At 31.2% G+C, this 24,244-nt stretch overlaps 1 protein-coding gene across 1 annotated transcript in view; it reads right to left on the reverse strand.

Moving 5' to 3' along the window:
- LOC129234556 (myosin heavy chain, non-muscle-like) overlaps positions 1 to 24,244 on the reverse strand; it is a 199,433-nt gene that overhangs the window by 8,549 nt on the left and 166,640 nt on the right. Inside the window, exons 3-10 of the mRNA XM_054868577.1 lie at positions 16,854 to 16,881; positions 9,023 to 9,125; positions 6,057 to 6,083; positions 3,132 to 3,224; positions 2,055 to 2,118; positions 1,882 to 1,980; positions 1,197 to 1,340; positions 784 to 975 (exon numbers count right to left, since the gene is read on the reverse strand). Of these exons, the coding sequence (XP_054724552.1) occupies positions 784 to 975; positions 1,197 to 1,340; positions 1,882 to 1,980; positions 2,055 to 2,118; positions 3,132 to 3,224; positions 6,057 to 6,083; positions 9,023 to 9,125; positions 16,854 to 16,881 (750 nt within the window). The remainder of the gene's footprint in view (positions 1 to 783; positions 976 to 1,196; positions 1,341 to 1,881; positions 1,981 to 2,054; positions 2,119 to 3,131; positions 3,225 to 6,056; positions 6,084 to 9,022; positions 9,126 to 16,853; positions 16,882 to 24,244) is intronic.

Below are 24,244 nucleotides of genomic sequence, written 5' to 3' on the forward strand. Positions count from 1 at the left end.
CCCTTACTGCTCATCAACTCCAGCCAAACCATATCAATATCAGTAGGCTTATCATTTATGACCAATTCATTGCAAATAAAATTGTCTCTAACATAAAATAAAACCCCACCACCTCTTTTACCTACTCTATCCTGTCTGAACAAATTATACCCAGCAATATGTAATAACTCTGCATCAGATTCGGTAGCCCATGTCTCTGTAATTCCAATAACATCCAACTTCTCATCCATAACTATGCTTTTCAATTCATCCATCTTGTTCCTAATACTGCGAGCATTGGTATAGAAAACTTTAAGCATGCCTACCCCAGGAGCCGGGCCTGCCTTGAGGAAAAAAGATGCACGAATATGCGCCACTGTATAATCGCACCACTTTAATTTTACTTTTTTAAAACAAATAATTGGCGGAAAATTCGTAGGGAATCAAAGTAACTTCATTTTGCAAGGAATTTTTTTTTCTTCATTTAATCAATTTTCCCTGAATTTTTGTTATTTTTTCTTAACCCTGATATTTTCCAGAGTGATAAAGTTCCCTAATTTTTCCCTGATCTCTGTGATCTGTTGCCACCCTGTTTCATGATGATTTTATAATTTTATTCTTGATTCTGCTTTTACAAATAGCAAAACTAAGTAGTTTGCCATTTTACTTTAGAGCCAAGAATTCAAAACATACATATAGAAGAAAGTTTTGTGATAGTACTAGTTTTAAGTAATGAAAACATCACACAAAACAATTCATTTTTAGAATGATAAATTATCACCTGTTCTTTAGTTTGTGCTTTACTGACAAAGTCTCGGCCAACTTTGATTCTGGGCCTAATAAATGCTCGCGTCATATCAGTCACTTTCAAACCTAGAAGTGTGCCAATTTTTTGTGCTACAGTAGTTTCACTTAAAAATGCCTGGTCAGCATTCCTTTCTTGTTGAAATTCCATATTACCAAACAACAACACAGCAGATAATATCCTAAAAATAGCTGAGAAAAGGAAGCAAAATATAAGAATTTTTTTACAACATGAAATATAACTCACAAGTGCAAATCAATTTTTACAAAATAATATGCAATGATGATAATAACAACCATAAATTAAAATAAATTGATAAATAAACAATAACTAAATAATTGATGGCAACACTAGAAATACATTGAAAATTTATAGTTTAATACTATCTCAGAATAGTTGTAATGGCTCTTACCAGACAAATCTTCAGATGAAAGACCCATAATGGACATAGCACTAACAGTATTTTTAAATTCTAGACCATCATCCACACCTGGTACGGCCAGTCCACCACATGTGAGAAACCTATATACCTTTGCATCTTCTAACAAGAATTCCTCTAAAAAAAACATTAAATATAATAAAATAATGGAATTAAGTTGTTATGTAATCAAAGCAACATTATCACTCATTTCAACTGAATGTTTCCAATACCAACATTTTATTTATGTATAGACAGCAGCACAATGATTAATTTCAGTTTATCAAAAATAAATTATTTTATTCTACACAATAGAAAAAATAGAAGTAAGAATTTGTTTTCTTATTATTGTTAACACAGTAAAACCTATCCACAACGATCCTGTTGGGACCTAAAAAAATAATGTTACAGACAGGTTGTCGTTGTAGACAGTTTGATTATTTATGCTGATATTTTGCTGGTGCCAAGGAAATTATCGTTATAGACAGGTTTATCGTTGTAGACAGTATTGTCATAGACAAGTTTCACTGTATGACTTAAAATATAAGTATAGTTAAGAGCTTTATAAGAATCAGCCTAAGAATGATTTCTAAAATAAAGACATATTTCTCCATAGAACTGAATAAATACAAAAAAGTACAAAATATTCATTTAATAGCATAACAAAACTAGGCCTTACGTTTTTGTTCCGCAGTGGTCCCAGAAAGCATCTGATAAAATATATGAAAGGAACGTTCATCACTTGCTTGCCTAATCGCACGGGATTTTTCTAAAAGATCTATTTTGAGTCAAGGTTGTTTACAAGTTTTATGCAACAAATCACCATGCATTTATATTAATATAAAAGGATACATGTTTCAATATTAGCACCAGCTATAAAACCAGATGCATCAAAATTTATTCGAATGAATTTTCCCTACAAGAAAAAAACATTTTGATTAAGTTTTAAAAAATTTTTGTTTAACGTTTCAGAGCACAGCAAAATGACAATTGTTTGGCTTAAAAATCTTAGCACCACATACAACATTGTTAAATGCTTTTGTGTAACGCTCAATAAATAAAAATTTCTACAAATATATTTCCCATGCTTAAAACAACAGAAAGTGTTCTGCTGTTACCCAAATACTAATCATAACAACCAAGACCAGGATAATCAAAAACTTTCCACCTACATCACTCTGTAGAGAAGCACTGGGTGCCCCTCCCTCCCCTCCTCTATTTTGTTGAATACCAAATACTGAATATCCCATCAAAGTTCAAAGCAATATTTGAAGAAATTTTTCTTTACTGCATTGTGTTGTTACTTTATGCTAATTTAGAGTTGAAAATGATTTTCTATTTCGTGTCTTTTGTGAAATTAAAATACATTTTAATTTAACATCCAAAATTTATTTGCATTTAGTACAATTACTTATTCAAAACAAATGACTCTAAAAGCTAAATAATATAGTAAATGACTAATGTAGTTTATGTTTATCTGCAATTTTGCTTAAATTGATAATTAATTTCTTTCCTGATTCATAATTTGACAACAGTAACCAATCGTGCTAAATAGTAGATGCTTTACCATATTTCTTATTCCCTAGCAGAAAGAGAATTCGGTTTTAGCCACAATTACTTTAATCTAATATTAAAAAACTTTCATCTTTCAATAATAAAATCGACTTATTTTATGTGTTAATTTTTTCTGAAATATCTTAGAAAATAACCAAATATTAAATCCTTAATATATTTCATATAGTTTAGTCTATAATTACAAAAAAAAAAAAAAAATCAATGATCAAAAGTGCACTCAGCGTGCAATGATCAAAAGTGCACGAGAAAATCAAGAATATGAAACACTACTAAAAAGAAAATGAAATAAAATTAACACACAGAAAAGCGAAGCGAGAAACATTAAACAAAGATCTACTAACTTAAAATACTTACAAAACGAGATGAATTATCATTTTTAACAGTTTTGGCATTTCCAAAAGCTTCTAAGATTGGATTTGCTTGCAACAATTGCTGTTCTAGCTCTCCCTAAATAAATAGAAGAAATCATCACAACATTTATTTAAGAAGTTTAAAAACGACAAAAGTTGTGAGACATAGCTTAAACACACGGACACACTACAGCCAAGTAAGCATTTCTTAGTGAAAAGAAAACGAGTTGGGTTGTTAAAGAGAGTAGTGAGAATAAACTAACTCTAGCATCCAAAAGTCCTGTTATAAGCATTATAAGAGAATATTAATATGCATGCATGAAAAATTTCTCAAAGGTTCATGCAACTAGTATAGAAATACATAAGTAAAAAAGAGATTTCCTGCACAGTAATCATTCCATATTTTTTGATTCATTTTTTGTCTTAACAATGATACATTAATCCAATACATTATCCCTAAATGGATATTTTTTCAAGGAGACATTTATCTCCTAAATAGAAACATTTTTGCAATTTAGTTCTCATTTCAGCAAAAACAAATGACGAAAATGTAACGATTTATAAAACATTGAAAGAAAATTTTGAATATATTTTTTAAAGTAAGGGCAAAATTTATAAAACACGACATAAAAATAACAAAAATCTAAAATAATGGAATATGTAAAAAAAACCACTACTTTTCGCTTTTTATTTTGTTGAGTGCTGATGAAAATTTACATATCTGTAACTATGCATACAGTAAAGTAAAACTAAATTTTCTAGATGATTTAATTCTAATTAATATCAATAATCATTCTTTTACATATTAATAATTTTCCCTGCTAAGCTTTGATATTTGAGCCACTTTTAAGGAGTTATATACACTATAACTTCGATTTAACGATACCCGATTTAAGGATTTGCTCAATTTAATAATGCATTTCACTGGTCTGGATTTGATTGCATTGAATGTCCATGGTCCATGCTCCTTGATTCAACAATAACTTTTTTCAGTTCCTTGATAATTGTTAAATCAGGGTTATACAGTAATTACTTTAAAAGATAACAGTTGGTATCTGGGCTTAATTTCAAACTTACGCCTAAGTAAAACATTTCGGGGAATAAAACATAAAGCTAGATGGCCATGACCTACTTTCCAACTCTGGCTCCAATTGTGATTATTAAGGCATTACAATTTAAATGAAAACACTATTAATTTGAAAATTGCACACCAAAAAAATATATATAAGCAGAAAAACTAAGGTGCACATTATCTGATTTCATGCAATAATAATGAAACTGGCTTAAAGTTCAAAAACTTGCAAGTAGTTAAGTGCTTGCCTATGTTATCCAAGTCCAATCCAAATAAGTATAATGAGATTGGACTTGAACTCGGGCTGTGGAGTCGGAGTCAAAGAGTCAGAGTCCTGATTTTGGGGTAATGGTGTCAGAGTCATTCGAAAACATGCCGACTCTGATTCCGGGTTTTTTTTTTCTTTAATTTTCACTGACTCTACTTGCATTTTTTAACTGACTATCAATTAATTTGATTACATGTATAAAGGCCTACTAATAAGAAAAAAACTCATTGTGGCAACCAGCTGGTTTGATTGTTTACCAAACTTTCTGTGACAGCTACCAGCTACCTACGCTGTCTCCTAGTTTGCTTATTTTCTAACTTTATTTAACTGATAGCAACTGTCAGCAAACAGCTTTGTTGCCTAACATTTTCTAGGTAATCACTTTCAAATAAAAATAATAAAATCTTTTTTACCTTGATCTCAGTTATAAAATAGTAAAAGGAATGTATGTATCGCTTGAGCAAGTTGGGAAACTTCTGAGGGTGCTTGGTCAATTCAAAAAAGTATTAGCAAGAAAGCGCAAATCCAAAAGATCTGATAAGATATAAATGTTTTTTTTTTTTTAATCTAAAGACTGTATCTAAGAAAGCTTGGTTATCACTGAAAAGAACAAAATAAAATTACTACATGATTTATTGGTTACACACTCAACAATGGTAATTAATCCTAAAATCTTCATATTAAGGTTAATTCTGAAGCTGCTAATAAAATTAAAAATTAAACCAAGAAATGTTGGAAAGGTAAAAGCTATTCGTACAAAACTGTTTACCCTCCGCATTTTGTGTAAAATTTGCCCCAGACATACATGCACCTAACCTTTCTCTGCAGTATAGTGCAATATTTTTGTTGAAATTTTAAAGATGAAATTTAAGAATTATTATTGTGGAAATTTTTCAGAATTAAATTATTTCATTTTTTATAAACTCTGAAATTAAGTTAAGGTGTCACTCGAGAGGAGGGGGACCGCCCCCTCTCAAGAAAAGTTTTTTGACTTAGCAAAAAATTTTTTTTCTCCCAAACCTATTTCTCTCACTCTTCTCTGTGCTTTCAAAAATTTAAAGCACAAGATTTGACCAACATCTATTTGTTAAACAATAAAGGGGAGCAAATTAATCCTTTTCTTTTTTTCTTTTTTGAAACGGGATTCTTAAGTAATATTACTTTAGAAATCACAACTATTGGATAATTTGATTTTCAAATTGAATTTCTAACGTTGTATGCATCTTAAATTTACAGTAAAATAAAAGCGAAAATTTCATTAAAAGGAACTTATATGTCAATCTCTGTTTAATGGTTTCCCCCCTTCCCTTAAGAGGGGGGGGTGATTTGAAATAATAAAAAATAATAAAAAAAGCCACGTTTCAAAATCCCGGAGTCTGAGTCAGCCATTTTTGTTCCGACTGCGCAGTCCTGTTTGAACTACACAAGCAAAGAGAATAAATATTTTCAATAAGGAAAAAATTCTTCCAACAAATACATACCCCAGAAGGTAACAGCTTGCAAAAAATAAAAAACAGTTAGTAAATTAGCATATTAAAGCTGGTAAAACACAATAAAGCAAGCGAAATCCGATTGAAATTGACACTTACTATAATTTGTGCAGGAGTAGGCCCATTCTAAAAGAGTAAAGAATGAATGTTTAAAGATAATTATAACTGCACACCACATTATAGAACAAAGCTAACTCATGGAATCGCACTTAGTGTTTTTAGTGAAAGGGTGAACTATTTGTAAAACCCCAACAAGTATATCCATGCCTTCATTTTTTATTATTGTTTCTGTATAAATGTTATAAAATTTATCAAGTTCTGATTATTGCTCATAAACATAAGATCAGAATACTAAATTGAATCCTTAACTTCTGAATATAAAACACATTTGAAAGTGCTGAACACAAATAAACTAACTTTTATGTTAAAAAAAAAAAAAAAAAAAAAAAAAATTGCATTATAATGTTGAAATTATCAGATCAAAAAGGATTTGAAATAAATGTTTTATGGTTTTATACATTAAATTATGACATTATTTACAGAATGACTTCAATTTACTGGCAGGAGTTTTCTGTGACAGATAAGATCAGAAAGAAGAGAAAAGAATACTGTATAGATTAAAAATCTGAACATCATCAACACACTAGATTTAGGTTCATAAAAGACAACTAATTGTATCAGATTTTGATGAAAACTATTACTACTATCATTTTAATTCATTTTCCAACATTATGCAATCACAAACGAAAAAAGGTAAAAAGTTGAAGATATAATTTACAGCTCAGTTATACCAGAACTGAATAGATAAACATTAATCCAAAAGATGAAACTAAAATTTCTACCAATCAAACTAATAAAGAGTTCAAAATGCTTTCTCCAGTGAAAAAAAAATAAAATAATCAGGGGCTGTCCATTGTCACACTTTTTTCCACAAAAATTGAACTCTCTCCCCTCAATGTCACAAAGTGTCACACTCTGTGTTATCCTCTCCCCCTAGGGAATGGAGGAAAGGGTAAGGGGTCACCCCCCTCTCCCCATAGCCTCCCAATGCATGATGACACACATATTGTAACTTTATCTCTCCCCCTTGGCACAAATCATCACAAAGTAACAAATCACCTTCTACCTTCAGAGTGACATCATTTGTGGATGGCCCAGTGATGAATTAATATTAACATAGGAGGATAATCCCATAACAGTAACCTTGGTTTTAAGCAATATTGCACACAAATACTAGTATGATAACAAATATTCACATAGAGAAAGGTTATGACAAATAAAATCAAACAGGAAACTATTTGGCTGTGCTTAGGGCCTGATTAACAAGAGGTCCTGAGGGTCTGCTGACCTGGGCACCAAAATAGGGTAATTTTGTTTCTTTTTTCCTTTATTATTGTTATTTTATTCTTTTTTAAACAACTGCTTTGAAAGGGTGCAGATTTTCTTATAAAAAGGGGTGCCAAATTTTGAAATTTTGGCAAGAGCTAGGAGCTGGACTTCATTCTGTCTTGATCAGACTCTGGTTGTGCTAGTGCAGTAGTGACTTAACTGAGAAATTATCTGACATTAAACTCTAAAGCTAGAGCAAGTTGAATAAATTTCAGATTTAAAATATTGTTTCAACACATTTCAAGAAATTCTTTAAAGGATGACACATTTCTTGAGAAAGCATAGGATATTTATTTACAAATAGGTACAACTAAATCGGTAAAAATTGCTAAATTAACTGTAGCAATGTCATCAAACACCTTAAACTCAACCAGTAAAGTTCATACTTAAATCCAAATACGAAAAAACACTTAGATAAAAATCACAGCTCTAACAGCATACAGAGCAAAGCACATTCAAGGGTTAATTTAATTAAGTTACATTTATAAGTTGGAGATCCTATATACACATTAGGTTTGAAATGCAGACATTTGGTGATTTCTTGACGAAGTTGGCGCCAAAAAATAAGTTGACGAAAAGTGATGCCAACTCGGCAATATCTCTTAAATTTCTCACCAATGCCATTCACACAATGTAAAATGGTGCATGATAGGCTAAGCTGAACAAGAAAAGTTTCAAGACCTAAGATAATTTTAAATGAAAATCAATGGAAATAAAGCCAAATTTAGCCTGATTACAACAAATTGAGTATGTATAAACAAAAAAAATAATTACTATTAAAAATCTGTAACAATATCTATGGGTGACCATTGGTCATTTAGAAATTTCACGTCACTGACCACCTCTGCTGCCAACAACAACTATTCGGGAAAACAAATTTTCCTCCAAATCAATTAATTTTATACTAAGAGACCTGAAGAAGAAACTAGGCAACCCTCTCATTAAATAGTAACAAAAATTCTTCCAATATTTTGAATAAAGGAGCTATATACTTTTCAGGGAGGCACTATAATTCAAATTTGGAAGGATGACAGTTCAGCAAACTTTGAATGACCAAAAGACCTTGTTAAGTAAAAGCAGAGAACATACAAGATGTTAATAAAAATGCTCTTTTTTTCTGAGCTGACATTAGAAACTGAAATAACCTACAAAAAAAAGTTTTTTTTTTCATTTATGTATTTTTTTTAATGAAACAATTCAAAATTTTGTGATGCTTTTTAAAACTTTTCTATTTAAAATTTCCCATTCCCTCTGGGGAGAATTCAATAAATAAAAGCACAAAACTTAATAATTTTTACTAATAAGCTTAATTTTCATATTAGATTTTTTATGCAAAACAATGTTACACAGCTTAAAAAACCATCACCTCTTTTACTTTTACTTCTACTTTTTTAGAACAGAAAATAGTTGCTCCCAAGCTTTACTATAATTTAAATATCTCAATATTAAATGTATGTTTTTTTAAAACATGTCATCACATTAGAAAAAATCACATAGCAAACAAATTTTGAGAAAAAGAAATGCTCTAGGATAATTTTAACTGTAATATACTTCCTACTAACTAGGCATTTTCAGCCAATACAGATATCAACAGTAAAGTTTGATAACTTGACAAAGCAATCTCTTGTGCCCTAATATCTACTAAATTTTCTTAATGAAATTGAATCAAGACTTACAGAATGATGAGCTGATGATGACCTTGGCTTAGATGATGCAACATATGCTAAGTACTGAATGACTTTTTTTGTGTTTTCTGTTTTACCAGCACCAGACTCCCCACTGAAAAGAAGTTGAGTAATTTTGAAAAACAGTGTAAAATTAAAAGTTAAGCAAAAAGCAATACTCATTTTTAATGATAAATACTGGATAAGAGCCTATTGAAATTCATACTATTTAATAAATATAATCTTGTCATCATCAAAATATAATTATTTAATGGTGACTGACAAGAAACAAGAAATTCAGAAGAAGAAAAAATTGAGCAAACTAGAAATTTTAACACAAGGAGATAAACAGACTAAATATTAAGAAAGGATTAATACCAAAATCACTATAATGGGTAACAATCATAGCTTACAAGCAAAGTTTTCAAAAGTCTGGGACATAAACATTATTGGCTCCTACTCCGCCTTACTTTTTTTTATAACCATGGCAAGTTTCTGCCGAAGCGGTTAAAACCACTGGTAGAAACCGGTTAAAACCGGCATGGCAAAAACCACTTTCTGCCACATTTGTGGGAAACTGGCAAAAACTCACAAAATGACAAAAAAATAATTACTGACATACAATAGAAAATGCATGGAAAAACATAATTAGTTGTAAACCCCAAAGCATACTTTAATTACAATATCTTCTCAGTTAAAGCTTAAATGTGACATTGTCTTAACTGTGCTGTTGGCTCTTAGAAAAGGTGTTTTCTATAATCTAAACAGTTTCTCAATTTAACGTGCACAAATAAGAAATTTTAGAATAGTCTTGCTACAGAAGAGCTAGGAGGCAATGCACCAAGGAACAAGCAATGTTTGTGAAACTTTCATCTAGTGCATATTTTTCTAAACTGGTCTACCATGCAGTAACTATAAAAATGGTACAAATTTGACTGGAAAAATAAGTTTCGAGAAATAGGGTCAATTTATTTTGCAAAGCTATGACATAAGGGCAAAATATCGTACAATAATATTGGCAAGTAAAATTCGGGCACTTTCTTCTTGAAGCACACGATAATTTCAATCACAAGCAATTTAGATGAAGCTTACATAAGCATTCAAATTACAATCAGTAATGCCTGTTTAATTCTGTATGTCACTCCTCTTTCCTGAGCACCCGAATTATTTCTCGTCCTTTCTAATATTAATCCAAATTTTTCGGGCATCTGCAATTGAAAAGTTCCCTTTCTGAACTAAATTAAGGGCACTAGCATAGGATTTTATTTTTTTTAAATTATGAAATAAAGTTTAATTTCTTAGTTGACCTAAACAAATATCATTTAATAATTACTTTAGTTATTAAAGAAGCTTTTAAGTTTTTGCCGGTTTTTACCAGTTTCTGCCGGTTTTTACCGGTTATAACCAGTTTCTGCCACTGGCACGGCAAAAACTTTTCTGCCGGCAGAAAGCCAACCCTGCTTATAACAGAGCTCATTAACCATAATGTTGTAAAATTTCTTTCCAAAAGGGTTTCTAAAAGGTTCCAGATCAACCTTTAACTCCCCACACTTTCCAGATTTTCCCTGATTTTGTCAGGAACTTTTTTTTCGCAATTATGCATAACTTATAAAGCTCATATCTGGTTTATTATAAAGTAGATAACTATAGTTGAAATTCAGTCTTATTCAATATAGATACAGGGGACAAAGATCTAGAGTAAAGGACGAACTCCGATAAGGCAAAAGTATTGACAAACCGAAATGACTCAGATATTTCCACAAACGATAAAATAAAGGTTGTCCTCTCAATCCTTAAGATTTATTAGAAATTCTCCAACAATAAAAAACAAAAAAAATTGAGAGCTCTTTCTAATGCATTGTTATTAAGTGTTTATTAAATTTAAGTGCATGCTGCATATTTGAATATAAGCGACCTCATTGTATATTTTATAAAATCATTCCTTAGTTTTTCATTAAAGTTTCCTAAAAAAATAAAATTCAATTAAAAATTATTAAATTTTAAGAAGTCTTTAGCTAAGGATCTTGGAATTTGGCAGTTTTTTTAAAAAATTGGCTAATTTGTAGGCTAACAATTTTAAATCAAGCCCTGTAATTATAGGTGGGGTCCGAATGCTTTTAAAAAATTTTATCACGGTCCAGAAAAAGAAAAACCTCATATAAAAACTTTAATCAGTCATACAATCACATCTAAAATACTAGAGCAAGTGATAAAAGTAGCACATTGAGATATTGTTTCCTACAAGAAAATATTTAAAAATAATATGTGTACTTTATACAAAACATTTTTGCTGGTCCAGCTTTAGACGCTCTCTGGTCTACAGTACGTGACTGCTGACCTAGAGAGAGTTATTTAATTCCATTGGGTTACAAAGGAAAAATTAACTATTGGGATCTGAAAAAGAATACAAAGGCATGTGGAGAAGATTGAAAAGTTTTTTACCACTTGTGATGGACAGAAAACAGAAAGGGAGGAGTAACAAGTGATTACTAAGACTGGGCGATATCAGAATTTTAATACTGCGATACATCACTCTCCAAATATCGATATTTTCGATATATCGAGATATTCAAGAAAGAATTCAAAATTTTTCAAGAGGGGGGAAGGTGCAAAGGATATAGTTCAGGGCATATTATATCGAAAAACAAAACATTTCCAAATATTTTACTATTATTATATATGCAAAAGTTTGTCTGTATGGATGTATGCATGTTTGTTATTCTTTCCCACAAAAATTACTGAATGGATTTTGATGAAACTTCACAATAATATAGTTTATGCATCAGAATAACACATAGGATACTTTTCACCCCGTTATGGGGGGCAAAACCTTCTAGTGGGGCGATAAAACCCAATTTTCTTATAAATTCTCTAATATGAGGATGAAAAAATACTTGCACATATTAACATGGTATGTCCATCGAAGCTCTGATTTTTCTGCTGAAGATGGCACCTGTTTGAAATTCCTAAGTAGAATAAAAAATGAGTTATGAACTTTTTAGTTCCATGTTCGAAGGCTTTCCTCAACACAATATAGTATTTAGGGTATCATCTCAACTCCCTGTCGATAGCAACAATTGTTGTATTGTTGACTATTTTTGCTTTTCGTCAGACTGTTCAAGGCTTTTCTCAAATTTCAAAGTGAAACTTTAAAGTAAGATTTTTTGCACAAGATAGGCAAATAATATATGGATTTGGCTGATTGTTTTCCAGCTTTACGCAACTTTCGGGCAATTAATGTTTTTTTTTATTTATTTATTTATTTGTGTTGACTGGGTGCTTGATCGACTAGCAGGAATATCGCCAAACTTTTTTTGTGGAATCATTTCAATAGCTAAGACATGTGGCAATTTTTTCAATTGTCAGTTTTTGAAGCTAAAAACTATGCGAATACTGTTTCTCGGTTTTCCCCATGTAACCAAAATATCCCTATTTCCTTCTTCATATCATTTATTAACATGTAAAAATACATGAACAGCACAAGTTTGCACATAATTTCAAACACAGTGGCCAAACTTTACTACTTATTTTGGAAACATAGCATCATTTCATGGTCACCAGAAGTATCTCAGTATTTGGCAACAATATCTCTTTGATAAAATTAGTAACACACAGTTTTACAAAGTAGGGAGGGGGAGATTTATCCAAGGTATCTCAAAACCATTACCGCAAATTAATTTCGTAACATTTTACATTGCAGTAAAGGATTATGAGCGGCTAAAATTTTTAATAGTTTGTACTTCAATAGCAATATAGATACGATTTTAGAATATGTTCAAAAAAAAAAGGTAGCAATCGTTTTAAACAAGTGAAGTTTAAATTCATATTTTGGAAATTCCTCAAATTTGTATATTCTTAGATGTCGTTTTTTCGTTTCTAAAAGGAGTGCTATTTTGTCCTTTGTATTTATTGCCATTTTACTTTTACAGGTAAAGAAAAAGCTCTATTTTTAATCACATCAAAGCGGTGTGTTTCGAGTTACTTCAGTTACATAAGAAAAGGAATAAAAGTAACTATATATTGTTTCTCATAATTATTACACACCCAGGCAACGCCAGGTATTTTTGCTATGTACAACAATCTGGTAATTAAATAAAGAAAATTATTAAATAGAGTCTGCCCACCTACCCCCAATACCGTCGAAAAAATAATTATTTTTTACCAGGAAAGGCCAAATACATGCAAAACATTTTCTTTGTAGCATCTTCTGCTCGGAATTAAAATTCATGTCTTATAAATGTAGATTAAGCAAACAATTTATGCAGTTTTATAAACTTGGCAAGTCTCTGGCCAATGTATGGCACTGTGGTCCTTTTTCCGATAAATAATGGATTGGTAACACACAATTTTACGCTGCTTTTAATTGCAAAAATAGATAATGAATTAGATTGCATTCGTTGAAGAAAATGAATTTAATAGCAAAAAAAACAAAATGATATTTTAAAAACTTATTCAATAGGCAGAGTTATGATAACACGGTCGGGACAAGTGTTCAAAAATCTTGGCGCTATAGCCATTACAAAATTTGCATTAAAATGTAAAAACTTCGCCAAACTAATTTTGGTAAAAATATCATTAAATACTACGTATAGTGTATTGCAGTTTAAATTAATCCACCAAATTAGTGAAACAACAAGCTCATAAAACATTAAAACTGCTATTAAAATGTAAATTAATCCACCAAACAAATTTTATTTCTCCAGAATCACCACGCAACTACGTTAGTACATTGGCGATTTTTTTTAAATTTTAATGAAACTTTTAATTTTATTTTTTCTTTGTGCGTGTTTTTTAAGGATTAATGGTCATAATTAAGATTTCGTGGAATTAATATTCCTACTTTAATAGCAACAATAGAGAGTATTGTTTTTTCTTTCTTTCTTTTTTTTAATTTGTTTTTTATGCTATCGGACCTGTACTGATGAAATTTTTTGGAATTAATCATGAAGGAGATCTTCAGAGGGAGATGTTATTTGAAAACGCTGATATCACCATTCTAATAGAGACTTTAGGGAATGTTTCTCTTTCCGAAGTGATCGTCCTCATTTACATGGGAACTTTTAAAAAAAAATTGCTTACTCTGATTTTAATGGTATTTTTACTCTAACTTTTTTGGTATTTTAATCAGGAGTGTTTACGTTGTTAAGAAACAGCTGTGGGAGATTTTAAAGGTTTGATGTTCTCACTCTAAAGGGACATTATTATAATCTGGATTTGTAGTGACTGCTGACCCTATTTTGGGACGGTTTCTCCGGTAAGAAGCTATACAATTATTTAGATAGCAGGTGTAGCGTTGGATACCATTTGACGAGGATGGGGATTACAAAGGAAATGGTTGACTTTATTTAAGAATTGTTGACCTCACTCGAATTGGAATTTTTGAGATTTACCCAAACTAGCTTCTTTACAACTCCTGAACGTTTTCCTGATTTATGTTGCGTGATTTTTTGGGTGTCTTCTCAGTTTTGCCAACATTTCATTAACCCCCCTCCCCCCTCCCTTGATTTTCAGTTTCCATCATATCTTTTGATATATTAAAGGGAGAAGGCCATTTTAAATGTCTGCAAAATTGGGGGGAAACCATTTTTTGGTAACTATTTGACCTCTCCCTGTGTTGACCATTAACTTGAATCGATCAAAAAAAAACTACATCGTTAGCGAAGCAGCGGGTAAAAGCTAGTAATAAATATAATTGTTTCTCTAATTCAAAACTTTCCTGGAGGGGGGGGGGGAGAGGGCGTGCAAATGGTATAGCTCAATGCATGACAAAAGTGTTTTGCAACAGAAAAGTTTTAAATATTTAATTCAATATTTTGTTTGAATCTTTCAATTTAAACAGTTTCAATAATTTGAATATACGTACTTTGAACTATATTTCGTATTTATGTCTAAAATAGTCTATATTTAGTCATTTAATAGCTCTTGCTTTGAGACTTTTTCCTTCTTAGTTGAGCAACATTAAGTAAAATACTAATTATAAACCTTTAAAGAATGGAGGTATGCATTTTGGAAACTGTCAAACCATACACCTATTAAGCATGCAAAAGCATGAAATATACCCTTTAATTTATATGTCACTAGCTACACTACCCGGTGTTGCACAGTTTACCTCGAAAATAAAAGTTTTGTCTAGTGACAAATGTTTAACGATCAGGTTTTAAAAAGAAGGAAAAAATATAGCATAAACATTTCCTATCAATGTGTAGAAAGCACAATTTTATGAGTTGAAATTTAAATTTAGACATCATTGGATTTTTTGTTATCATTCTGGATTTTCTGACGAAATCCCCAAGGTGATCCCCACAAACCCCATTGGGAAGGAAAAAACTGCCCAATGTGAAATCTTGAGCATCAAAAGAGCTCACTGCTATATTTGGCAAAAATCTGACGTCAACTGAATTTGCATTAGTAAAATCTTTATTTGGTTAATTATAATTTTTAATACATTTAAAACTATTGTTTTTTAACGATACACACATTTTTTAATATTGATTTTATAAATGCAATTAATTTTTCTTCAGCAGATACAACCCAGAATCCATATCATTAGGTGAAAATTAATTATATCATCAATGTTATCATTTCACAAGCAATTTAAAAGAAAAACAAATACAAAAAATTCTTCACTTTTCCAATTCTGGTATTTGATGATGACTCTTAAACTGAAGCCAAAAAAAACCAAACAAAAGATCTGCAATGAACCTACCGAAGTATGTAAAACGCAGTACTTACGTGGTCACGTACTTACACGGTTTATGCGTGTACTTACATAAAAACCCTATTTATGAGCATGCATCAAAATATTTTACAATTCCCACAAGAGAAATTAGGAAGTTTCAGTTTCCAGTTCGGAGCTGCAGCGATAGTGAGATTTATCACTGTTTGAATGGTGTGCCGTGTGTTATGAAGGGAATATTTTTCCTCTTAATTTCGGAATTAAAGTTATATTCGTTCAGAACTGAAAAAGATAAGTTGCGCTCCATCTAGTGAGATAAATGTGCTACAAAAGTAATCTCATTAGGATTTTTTCGTTTTTCATTTTTCTTTAAATAAAAATATTTTTGTTCAGTATTTTTCTTAAACCTTTTATTCAGCACAATATCAATGGTTTATGTTTAATTCGAACTATGAATCGTGTTGATACCTCAATTAGTTAATTTTAAATTGTTACATTAAGATGCTTTCTTAACCAATACACATTCACTTTTAGAGGCCCACAAGAGGTCATGTCAGCTTTGTCAGAAACTAGGGGCACGGTTCTTGGAAAGGCCCCGCTCTGAATCGCAGTAGTATAAGTTTTTAAAACTTTATAGGGGGAGAGGGTCCAAACACCAAATTTACAAAGGGGCCCACATTTACCTTTGGCAGTCTTGTTAATTTTTCCCTTTTACTATAATTCAAAATTAAATTTTAAATAACTGTTTGAAGAATGCAGATAATATCTTGAAATTTCAAGCACTCACCCATCACACAGAGCTATGAAAGATTATGTATTTTTAAGTCAATATTTTAATTTCTCCGTAATTAAGTCTCGTATTTTCTTTTCAAATGATATATCGGAGGGATAGAAATCTAAACATCGTTATCGCCATAGTAGATATACATCGATGTATGACAGTATATCTCCCAGGCCTAGTGATTACTTATACTTGAAGAGAGGACAAAAGAAACTGGTGAAAAATTTGATAATAGAATTTGGAACTGGGAAGAACTTCTTGGGAAGACGATGTGACAGATAGATCTGCACAGATTTTAGTAGGATACATTCTTATACATATCGAGAAGAGAACTAAATAAAATTTCCATGTAGGAAAAAAAAATCTCATAATGGAAATAAACTTACGTGCAAAGAATGGACTGGTCTTCTCGATCTGAAACAAAACATTGAAAAGAAAAATTAATAAGAGTTCATCACTTAACTTTATAATTTTTTTTTTATGTTTAATTATAATATCAAACACTTAATAGTAATGTGACACATATACACGTCGTAAGTAAAGTACAAAGAAAGGGCGTTGCTTATATTATTGTATGAGTGCTAAAAGATGTCTTCTTAAACATTAGCATCTTTTTGACCCAGTCGGCCCACATTCTGGACTGGACTGGCCTATCGGCCTGACCTCCTACCTGTGTGCCTTCAGTGTTTTGCACCCTTTTTTTCTTTATGCCCACGAACGTTTTTTTTTTTTTTTTATTGAGGCCTTGAACCTGTGTGCCTTTGGGGGAGGAGGGGGATTGCGTCTTTGAACTTACGTGCCCTTTGAAAGTCAAGGCTGGAGCTTCTTTCTGGAAACAGCCTGCCCTTGTCCACATTTAATTTTTGTTACTATTTGCAAGCAGAGGATTTATACAGAACAGTTCTTAAAAGGATAACACTCAAAAAGGCATACAAAAACAAATATTTCCATTTTAATACGGAAAGATCTTCAGAAATTATTATTGACATCTTTTGAATCAGGCCCATCATTTCGAATTTTTCCAGGGGAGGGTATGGGGCAAAAGGTGTGTACTAAAGACAAATTTTATCAGAAAACAGCCAAAACCACGTCCACATATATGCAACAGCACTGTTTTTAAAAGCAACCCACCCCCCCTACCCAACTAAATCATGGGAATGAGGTAAACACTGAGAATAAGGAAAACACTGCGCAGTAAAAAAAAATCTATGATGTTCTTGCTGACACACATGAAAATGATACATAAAACCATATACGAGCACCGTTTTCCCCTATCACATGCAAATTTTTAGAAATGAACCCCCCCCCTTTTTTCCCCAGTTTTCGACAGTTTCATACCAAGGGTTGATTCAGGTTTTTATTTTCACAGGATGGCGACAGGAACTGTGGAAAAAATTTACTTGACTTTTTTCCTCCTGGTTTCCCTGATTAAGTTCATCAAATTTCCCCAATAAACGTTACCAATGACAATGGTTTCCTTTCTTTACGTTGCTTCTAAAAACCATCGCATATTAAATAAAATGCAATGTTTAAAACGTTTTAAGCTGTTTATTAAAAAAATATTTTGAAAAGATGCTCCTTTTTTTGTAAAAATAGTATATTAAATTATCTACAGGCAGGGTTGGTGTTTTTGCCGGGACAGTGGAAAAAACCATGGCAAAAATGGGAAAAAACGGCAAAAATGGAAAAAACGGCAAAAACCTAATTGCAAATAAAGTAGCATTATATTGTTATTTAAGAAATAGTGACAACATAATATAAATAATGCACTTTAATATTTTAATTATGTCTCACCATGTTACTTATAAGGTGAAAAACAAATAAAAAAGAAATGTTCGGATTGCAAAACCTAAGATTTTAAATGTTTGCTAAAACAATTTTTTTCAGAATGAGCCAATTCCTTCAATGCTAAAACAAAGAATGCTTACTTAAGCTTAGTAAATTAATAAAAAGATTGAATTCTAATTATATATATATATATATATATATATATATATATATATATATATATATATATATATATATATATATATATATATATATATATATATATATATATACTAGCATAAATACCCGGCGTTGCCTGGGTCTGTAATAATTATTAGAAAAAATCGTTACTTGCTTTTGTTTTCTGTTTTAAGTGAAAGAATTTAAAACACATCTTTTTGACGTGATTAAAAATCCAGTTTCTTCCTTACCCATAAAACTAAAATAGCAATAAGTATAAAGAACAAAGTAGTATTGATTTAGAAACGAAAGCACTATATTTAAGCATATACAAATTTAAAAAACATGAAATTAATCTCCTCATATTTAAAAAGATTAATCTGTTGATACTTTTTTTTTAACATGGAGTCTAAAACCTTCTCTGTATGGCTAATGAAGTACGAAGTGATTAAAGAAAAGTAGCTGCGCTCGTAATCCCCTTATACTTGCTTTAGTTATTTCGGGAAATTTCAATCATTGTGGCTCTTGGTGCGATTTTACCGAATTTGCGAAAGTCGTTTCGGGGTTACCTTCGATGATGCTCCCCCATTCTTTCCTTACTTTGTAAAACGATATGATATTAATTTTCGTTACAGAGATATCGTCGCCAGATACTGAGATATTTTTGGTCACCATAAAATGGCGCTCAACAGTTTCATCCGAAATGTTACCAAAATAAGTAATACAATTTGGTGATTGTTGTGCAAAAAGGAAAATTAATGGAAGTTTTTGTGCTGTTTATGGATTTGCCTAATTTATAGTTGCTGGATTATTTAACACAGTAAAAAAAGTCTTTTGAAAATTCTTTGATTGGCGATATTTTGTTTACATGGTGAAAGCTGAGAAACATTATGACATAGTCTTCGGCTTCAAAAACAGCAACATTGAAAAAACTGCCAAATGCATCAGCTACGGAAATCTTTCTGCAAAAATTTTGGGGATCTGCTGGTTGTTTGGATAATGAGTAAGTGTTCAATCAGCAATAAATAATAATAAAAACCATTAATTACATTAAAGTTCCGTTTAAATGGAAAATCATCAGCCAAATCATGTATTATTTGCCAATCTTGTGCAAAAATCTTACTTCAAGATTTGACTTGAGAAAAGCCTTGAACAATCACGAAAAGCAAAGAAAGTCGATAATACAACAATTGTCGCTATCGACAGGGAGTTGAGATGATACACTAAATACTGTATTGAGTTGAGGAAAGCCTTCGAACATGGATCTAAAAAGCTCATAACTCGTTTTTTATTCTACTTAGAAATTTCGAACAGGTGCCATCCTTCAGCAGAAAAATCAGAGCTTTTGATGGACATATAATGTAAATATGTGCAAGTATTTTTTCATCCCAATATTAGAGAATTTATACAAAAATTGTGTTTTATTGCCCCCCTAAGGGGGTTTTGCCCCCCATAATGGGACGAAAACTACCCTATGTGTTATTCTGCTGCATAAGCCATATTGTTGTAAAGTTTCATCAAAATCCGTTCAGTAGTTTTTGCGTGAAAGAGTAACAAACACCCATACATCCATACATCCATACAGACAAACTTTCGCATATATAATATTAGTAAGATATATATATATATATATATATACATATATATATATATATATATATATATATACATACATATATTTAATTGATCACTTTTTTTTTCATCCAACTAAGATTTTTAAGCTATTTAATTAATAACAGAATATTTACTTGAATATAGAAAAATATTAACTTTTCCTCACTAAAGAAATAATGCATTTACATGCAGTACAGTACCTAAAGATTTCTGCACACTAGTCGCAACTCTTCAAATGTGTCCTGCAAATTCTGCTGCAATAGAGAGATATTTCTCAAATTTTCCTTTTATACAATCAAAAATACGAAACCGTTAGTCAGTTGCTTCTCTCACGAAACTAGTTTTTTGCTATGCCATGCTTAAACAACAAATAGGTTTGATGAAGATGGTATAGACTATGATGATTTAAGTGATATTTCAAAAGAAATGTGTATTTTGCTTTTTAATTACTTTTATTTCTTTTATTTTATAGTTGTATCTTGATTAAGTATACTTTATATAGATATTTATATTCTGTAAAAAATGCTATAATAAACAAGCTAATTATATTTTCATTGTAAGTTAATTATTTGTCTTAGATATTACAAACTGAAATTTTATGTTAATGTTTAAAAATTTAGAAGTAAAAATGCTCCATAACTTTAAAAGTAAGTTAAACCTTATTATTTTTTTTAACTATAGAAATAGTTTAATTAAAATTTTATCAAAATCTTTTCATGCATTTACTTTTATATAAAAGGAAAAAAAACTGTCCGTAAGTTGTTAACACAAAATCTATTTTTGCCACTTTGGCAAAAACTGGAAAAAAACCTATTTTTGCCAGGCGGTAAAAACCGTGGTTTTTTCCATGGTTTTTTCCTCCCCCGGCAAAAACTTGCCAACCCTGTCTACAGGAAAATATTATGGAAAACAAAACATATTTTACTTCCAGTAACCAGGTAGCATAAGAATTTTAAGAAATTATTAAAACTACTCTTGATCTAATCATGATACGACTAAAAAGTTTGTATGGAAATAATTTTGAACTAAATATTCAAGCAGTATAATTACTGCTGCAAGAATAACGAGTGATAGTGAAAGTATAGAAGTGATGTAACGCTATTCTCATATCAAGAACTTAGGTTTTAATGAATGAATGTAGCATTTTAACTATAGTGAAACCTGTGTAAGTTGACCACTTGCGGTGCACTACTTTAGTGGTCAACTTACAAAGGTTGATTCATATGATGAAAGAAAGCTAATTCCGTGCCTGAAAAAAAGCGGTCAACTTGCAAAGGTGGCCAACTCTACAGGTTTTACTGTATTAAAAAAATAATAAAAATATTTACCTATGTACACAAGGTAACTCAGTTTTAAATGATTTTATTATTTGTTAAAAAAAAAACCTTAGTTTTTAACTAACGGCATTGAAATGCAAAAAACAATCAATTATTTTCAAAATATTTATGAATATAACTTGGTTTTAAAGCAAAAGAATTTTCAAGTCTGAAAAAAAACTTCGTGTACTTTGAGGCGACAGCGAATAATACGATTACAAAAAACAAAGTTGAATTTGATTTTCATTCAAATTTAGCAATTAAATTAAAAAGTGAAGAACTAATAACTTTTAAGATTTTATCAGTTTTAATTTAAAAAACAAAGATTTCTTCTTGAAATCGTGATTCCAGTACGCTAATTACTTTCAGACAATGAGGCAAGAAGCTAAGGCATTAATGGCGGATTCCTCTGTGCCTGTAAGGTTGTTTATTTTACGTAGCATAAAACGCGTGAAAAGAAAATTTAAGCAACGTAGAATAAACAACTTTACAGACACAGAAGCAATCTTAGGAAGTTCATCCTGTGGTTAATAGGTTAAGATTCAATACTTTGACGTTGAGGAAAAAAGATGCACAAATATGCAGCAGTATGTAATCGCACCTCATTAATTTTAATTTTTTTAAACAGATAATTGACGGGAAAGGCTAGAGAATTAGGGTTCTTAATTTTGCAAAACAAAATTTTTTTTTTCAAAAAAAAAAAAAATATATATATATATATATATATATATATATATATATATATATATATTCCCCTTCATTTATTTGATTTTCCCTGAATTTTTTGTTATTTTTTCGAAATTCCCTGCTATTTCCTTGATTAATAATCCTCCCTGACTTTTCCCTGAATTCTCTGATCGGTTGCCACCCTGTTTCAGTTCCGCATTTTGCGGGGAAAAGAAATTTTTGTGAACCCTTTCTTTTTATGGAAAAGGAACTAACTTTTGGGCATATTTAATTGAAGATTTTTTGAAAAAAAAAAAAAAATCCTGCTATATCGTATGCAGCACGTTTAGCTGTCACAAATCTTCTCTCTGTCCTAAAACACTTTCTCTGAGAATGACTGGAGTTTTTTCTTTCTTAAAACCATTATTTTCACCTTTCTGATGGCAGAGTGTAATAAAGAACTGAATTCGGTACCTTTTGTCCCCCCCCCCTTTCTCTCTCTCTCTCTCTCTCGCGCGCGCAATCGTTTGAAATTTTAAAATTCAAGGTTTGTGACTATATTTTCCCCGACTTTTCAAGCAGTTGAAAAGGATTTTTTTCCCCCCAAGTACTTTTCACTTTTTTTTAGGAACGAATCATGCAATTTTTCGGGAGTAGGGTGCCCTAACACAATAGGTTGTTCAGTTTATTTAACAGATAATTCCGGCCTTACATACACCAAACCAAGTTAATAAAGTTGGTAAAAACTAATAATTAATTAATATTGCATTGTCACCGGGTCTGAGATCGCATTCCACAAATTTCAAACGAATCCGATCACAGGAAGCGGGTGAAAATTGAGTTGCAAGATTATACCCGAACAGACATACACCAAACCAGTAAGTAGATAAAAACACGGCAAAAAATAAATAGGTTAGACTCAATAATCCGCAGGGAAAAGTGAAAAATTAAACCTAGCTATAACAGCCGTATATCGGAAGAGTTCTGACAATAAAATGAGGTAATAATAAACACCGGGCTTCTATTCCCGGATTCTTACTCTGCAGGGGAATCATCAGGGAGGGGAGTGCAGTTTAGTATTGCTCTAAAAAAGCTCAAGTCCACAGGCGCCAGATGTCAAATATCTGGAGTATTCCTGACGTCAACTTATGCCTCATTTCATTCGTTCTCTCTCTCGCTCAAAAGGGTTTACTGAACTTGTTGATGCAGCGTCAAAATTATTGCCAGAGAAAATAGGGTTATGACGAGGACATCGGTCTCCCGGCATTTTAAATATTTAAAGAGGATGTGACTTTATTTGCTTGACTTTACTTTCCTGGAAATTTCTAACTTGAGATTTTTGATGAATGCCCTCCGCCCTCTCCTGACTTTGCAAATTATATTTACGTATTATTAGCAGGGGAGTGCACCCGGGGGGAGGGGGGAGGGACACCTGTTGGCCAGGACCAGAGCCTGAAGAGGGGTTGGATTTAATTGAAAAAATAGATAATGAATTAGATCGCATTCGTTGAAGAAAATGAATTTAATTGCAAAAAAAAAAGACATTTTAAAAACCTTATTCGATAGGCAGTTATGATAACGCGGTCGCGACGAGTGTTCAAAAATCTTGGCGCTGCAGCCATTACAAAATTTTGCATTAAAATGTAAACACTTTGCCAAACTAATTTTGGTAAGAATATCAATAAATACTATGTAGAGGGTATTGCAGTTAAAATTAATCCACCAAATTAGTGAAACAACACGCTGAATAACATTAAAACTGCAATTAAAATTTGTAAATTAATCCACCAAATCCACTTTATATCTCCAGACTCACCGGGCGACTACGTTAGCGCATTGGCGAAATTTTTAAAATTTTAATGAAACTTTTAATTTTTTTTTTATTTATTTTTTTTTTTTTTAAATGTGTTTTTAAGGATTAATGGCGTTAATTAGGATTTTGTGGAATTAATATCAAAACTTTGATAGCAACAATGGAGAGTATTGCTCTTTCGGTCTTTCTTTTCTTTTTTTTTTTAATTTGTCTTCTATGCTATCGGACCTGTACTGATGAAGATTTTTGGAATTAACATGAAGGAGATCTTCAGAGGGAGATGTTATTTGAAAACGCTGATATCACCATTCTAATAGAGACTTTAGGGAAGGTTTCTCTTTCTGAAATTAGAAGTTTTTTGTACTATTGTCCTCATTTAAATGGCAACTTAAAAGAAAAAAAAAAACTGTTGTGCTTACTC

Source organism: Uloborus diversus, chromosome 1, assembly GCF_026930045.1.
Source record: "Uloborus diversus isolate 005 chromosome 1, Udiv.v.3.1, whole genome shotgun sequence".
Lineage (NCBI taxonomy): Eukaryota > Metazoa > Arthropoda > Arachnida > Araneae > Uloboridae > Uloborus > Uloborus diversus.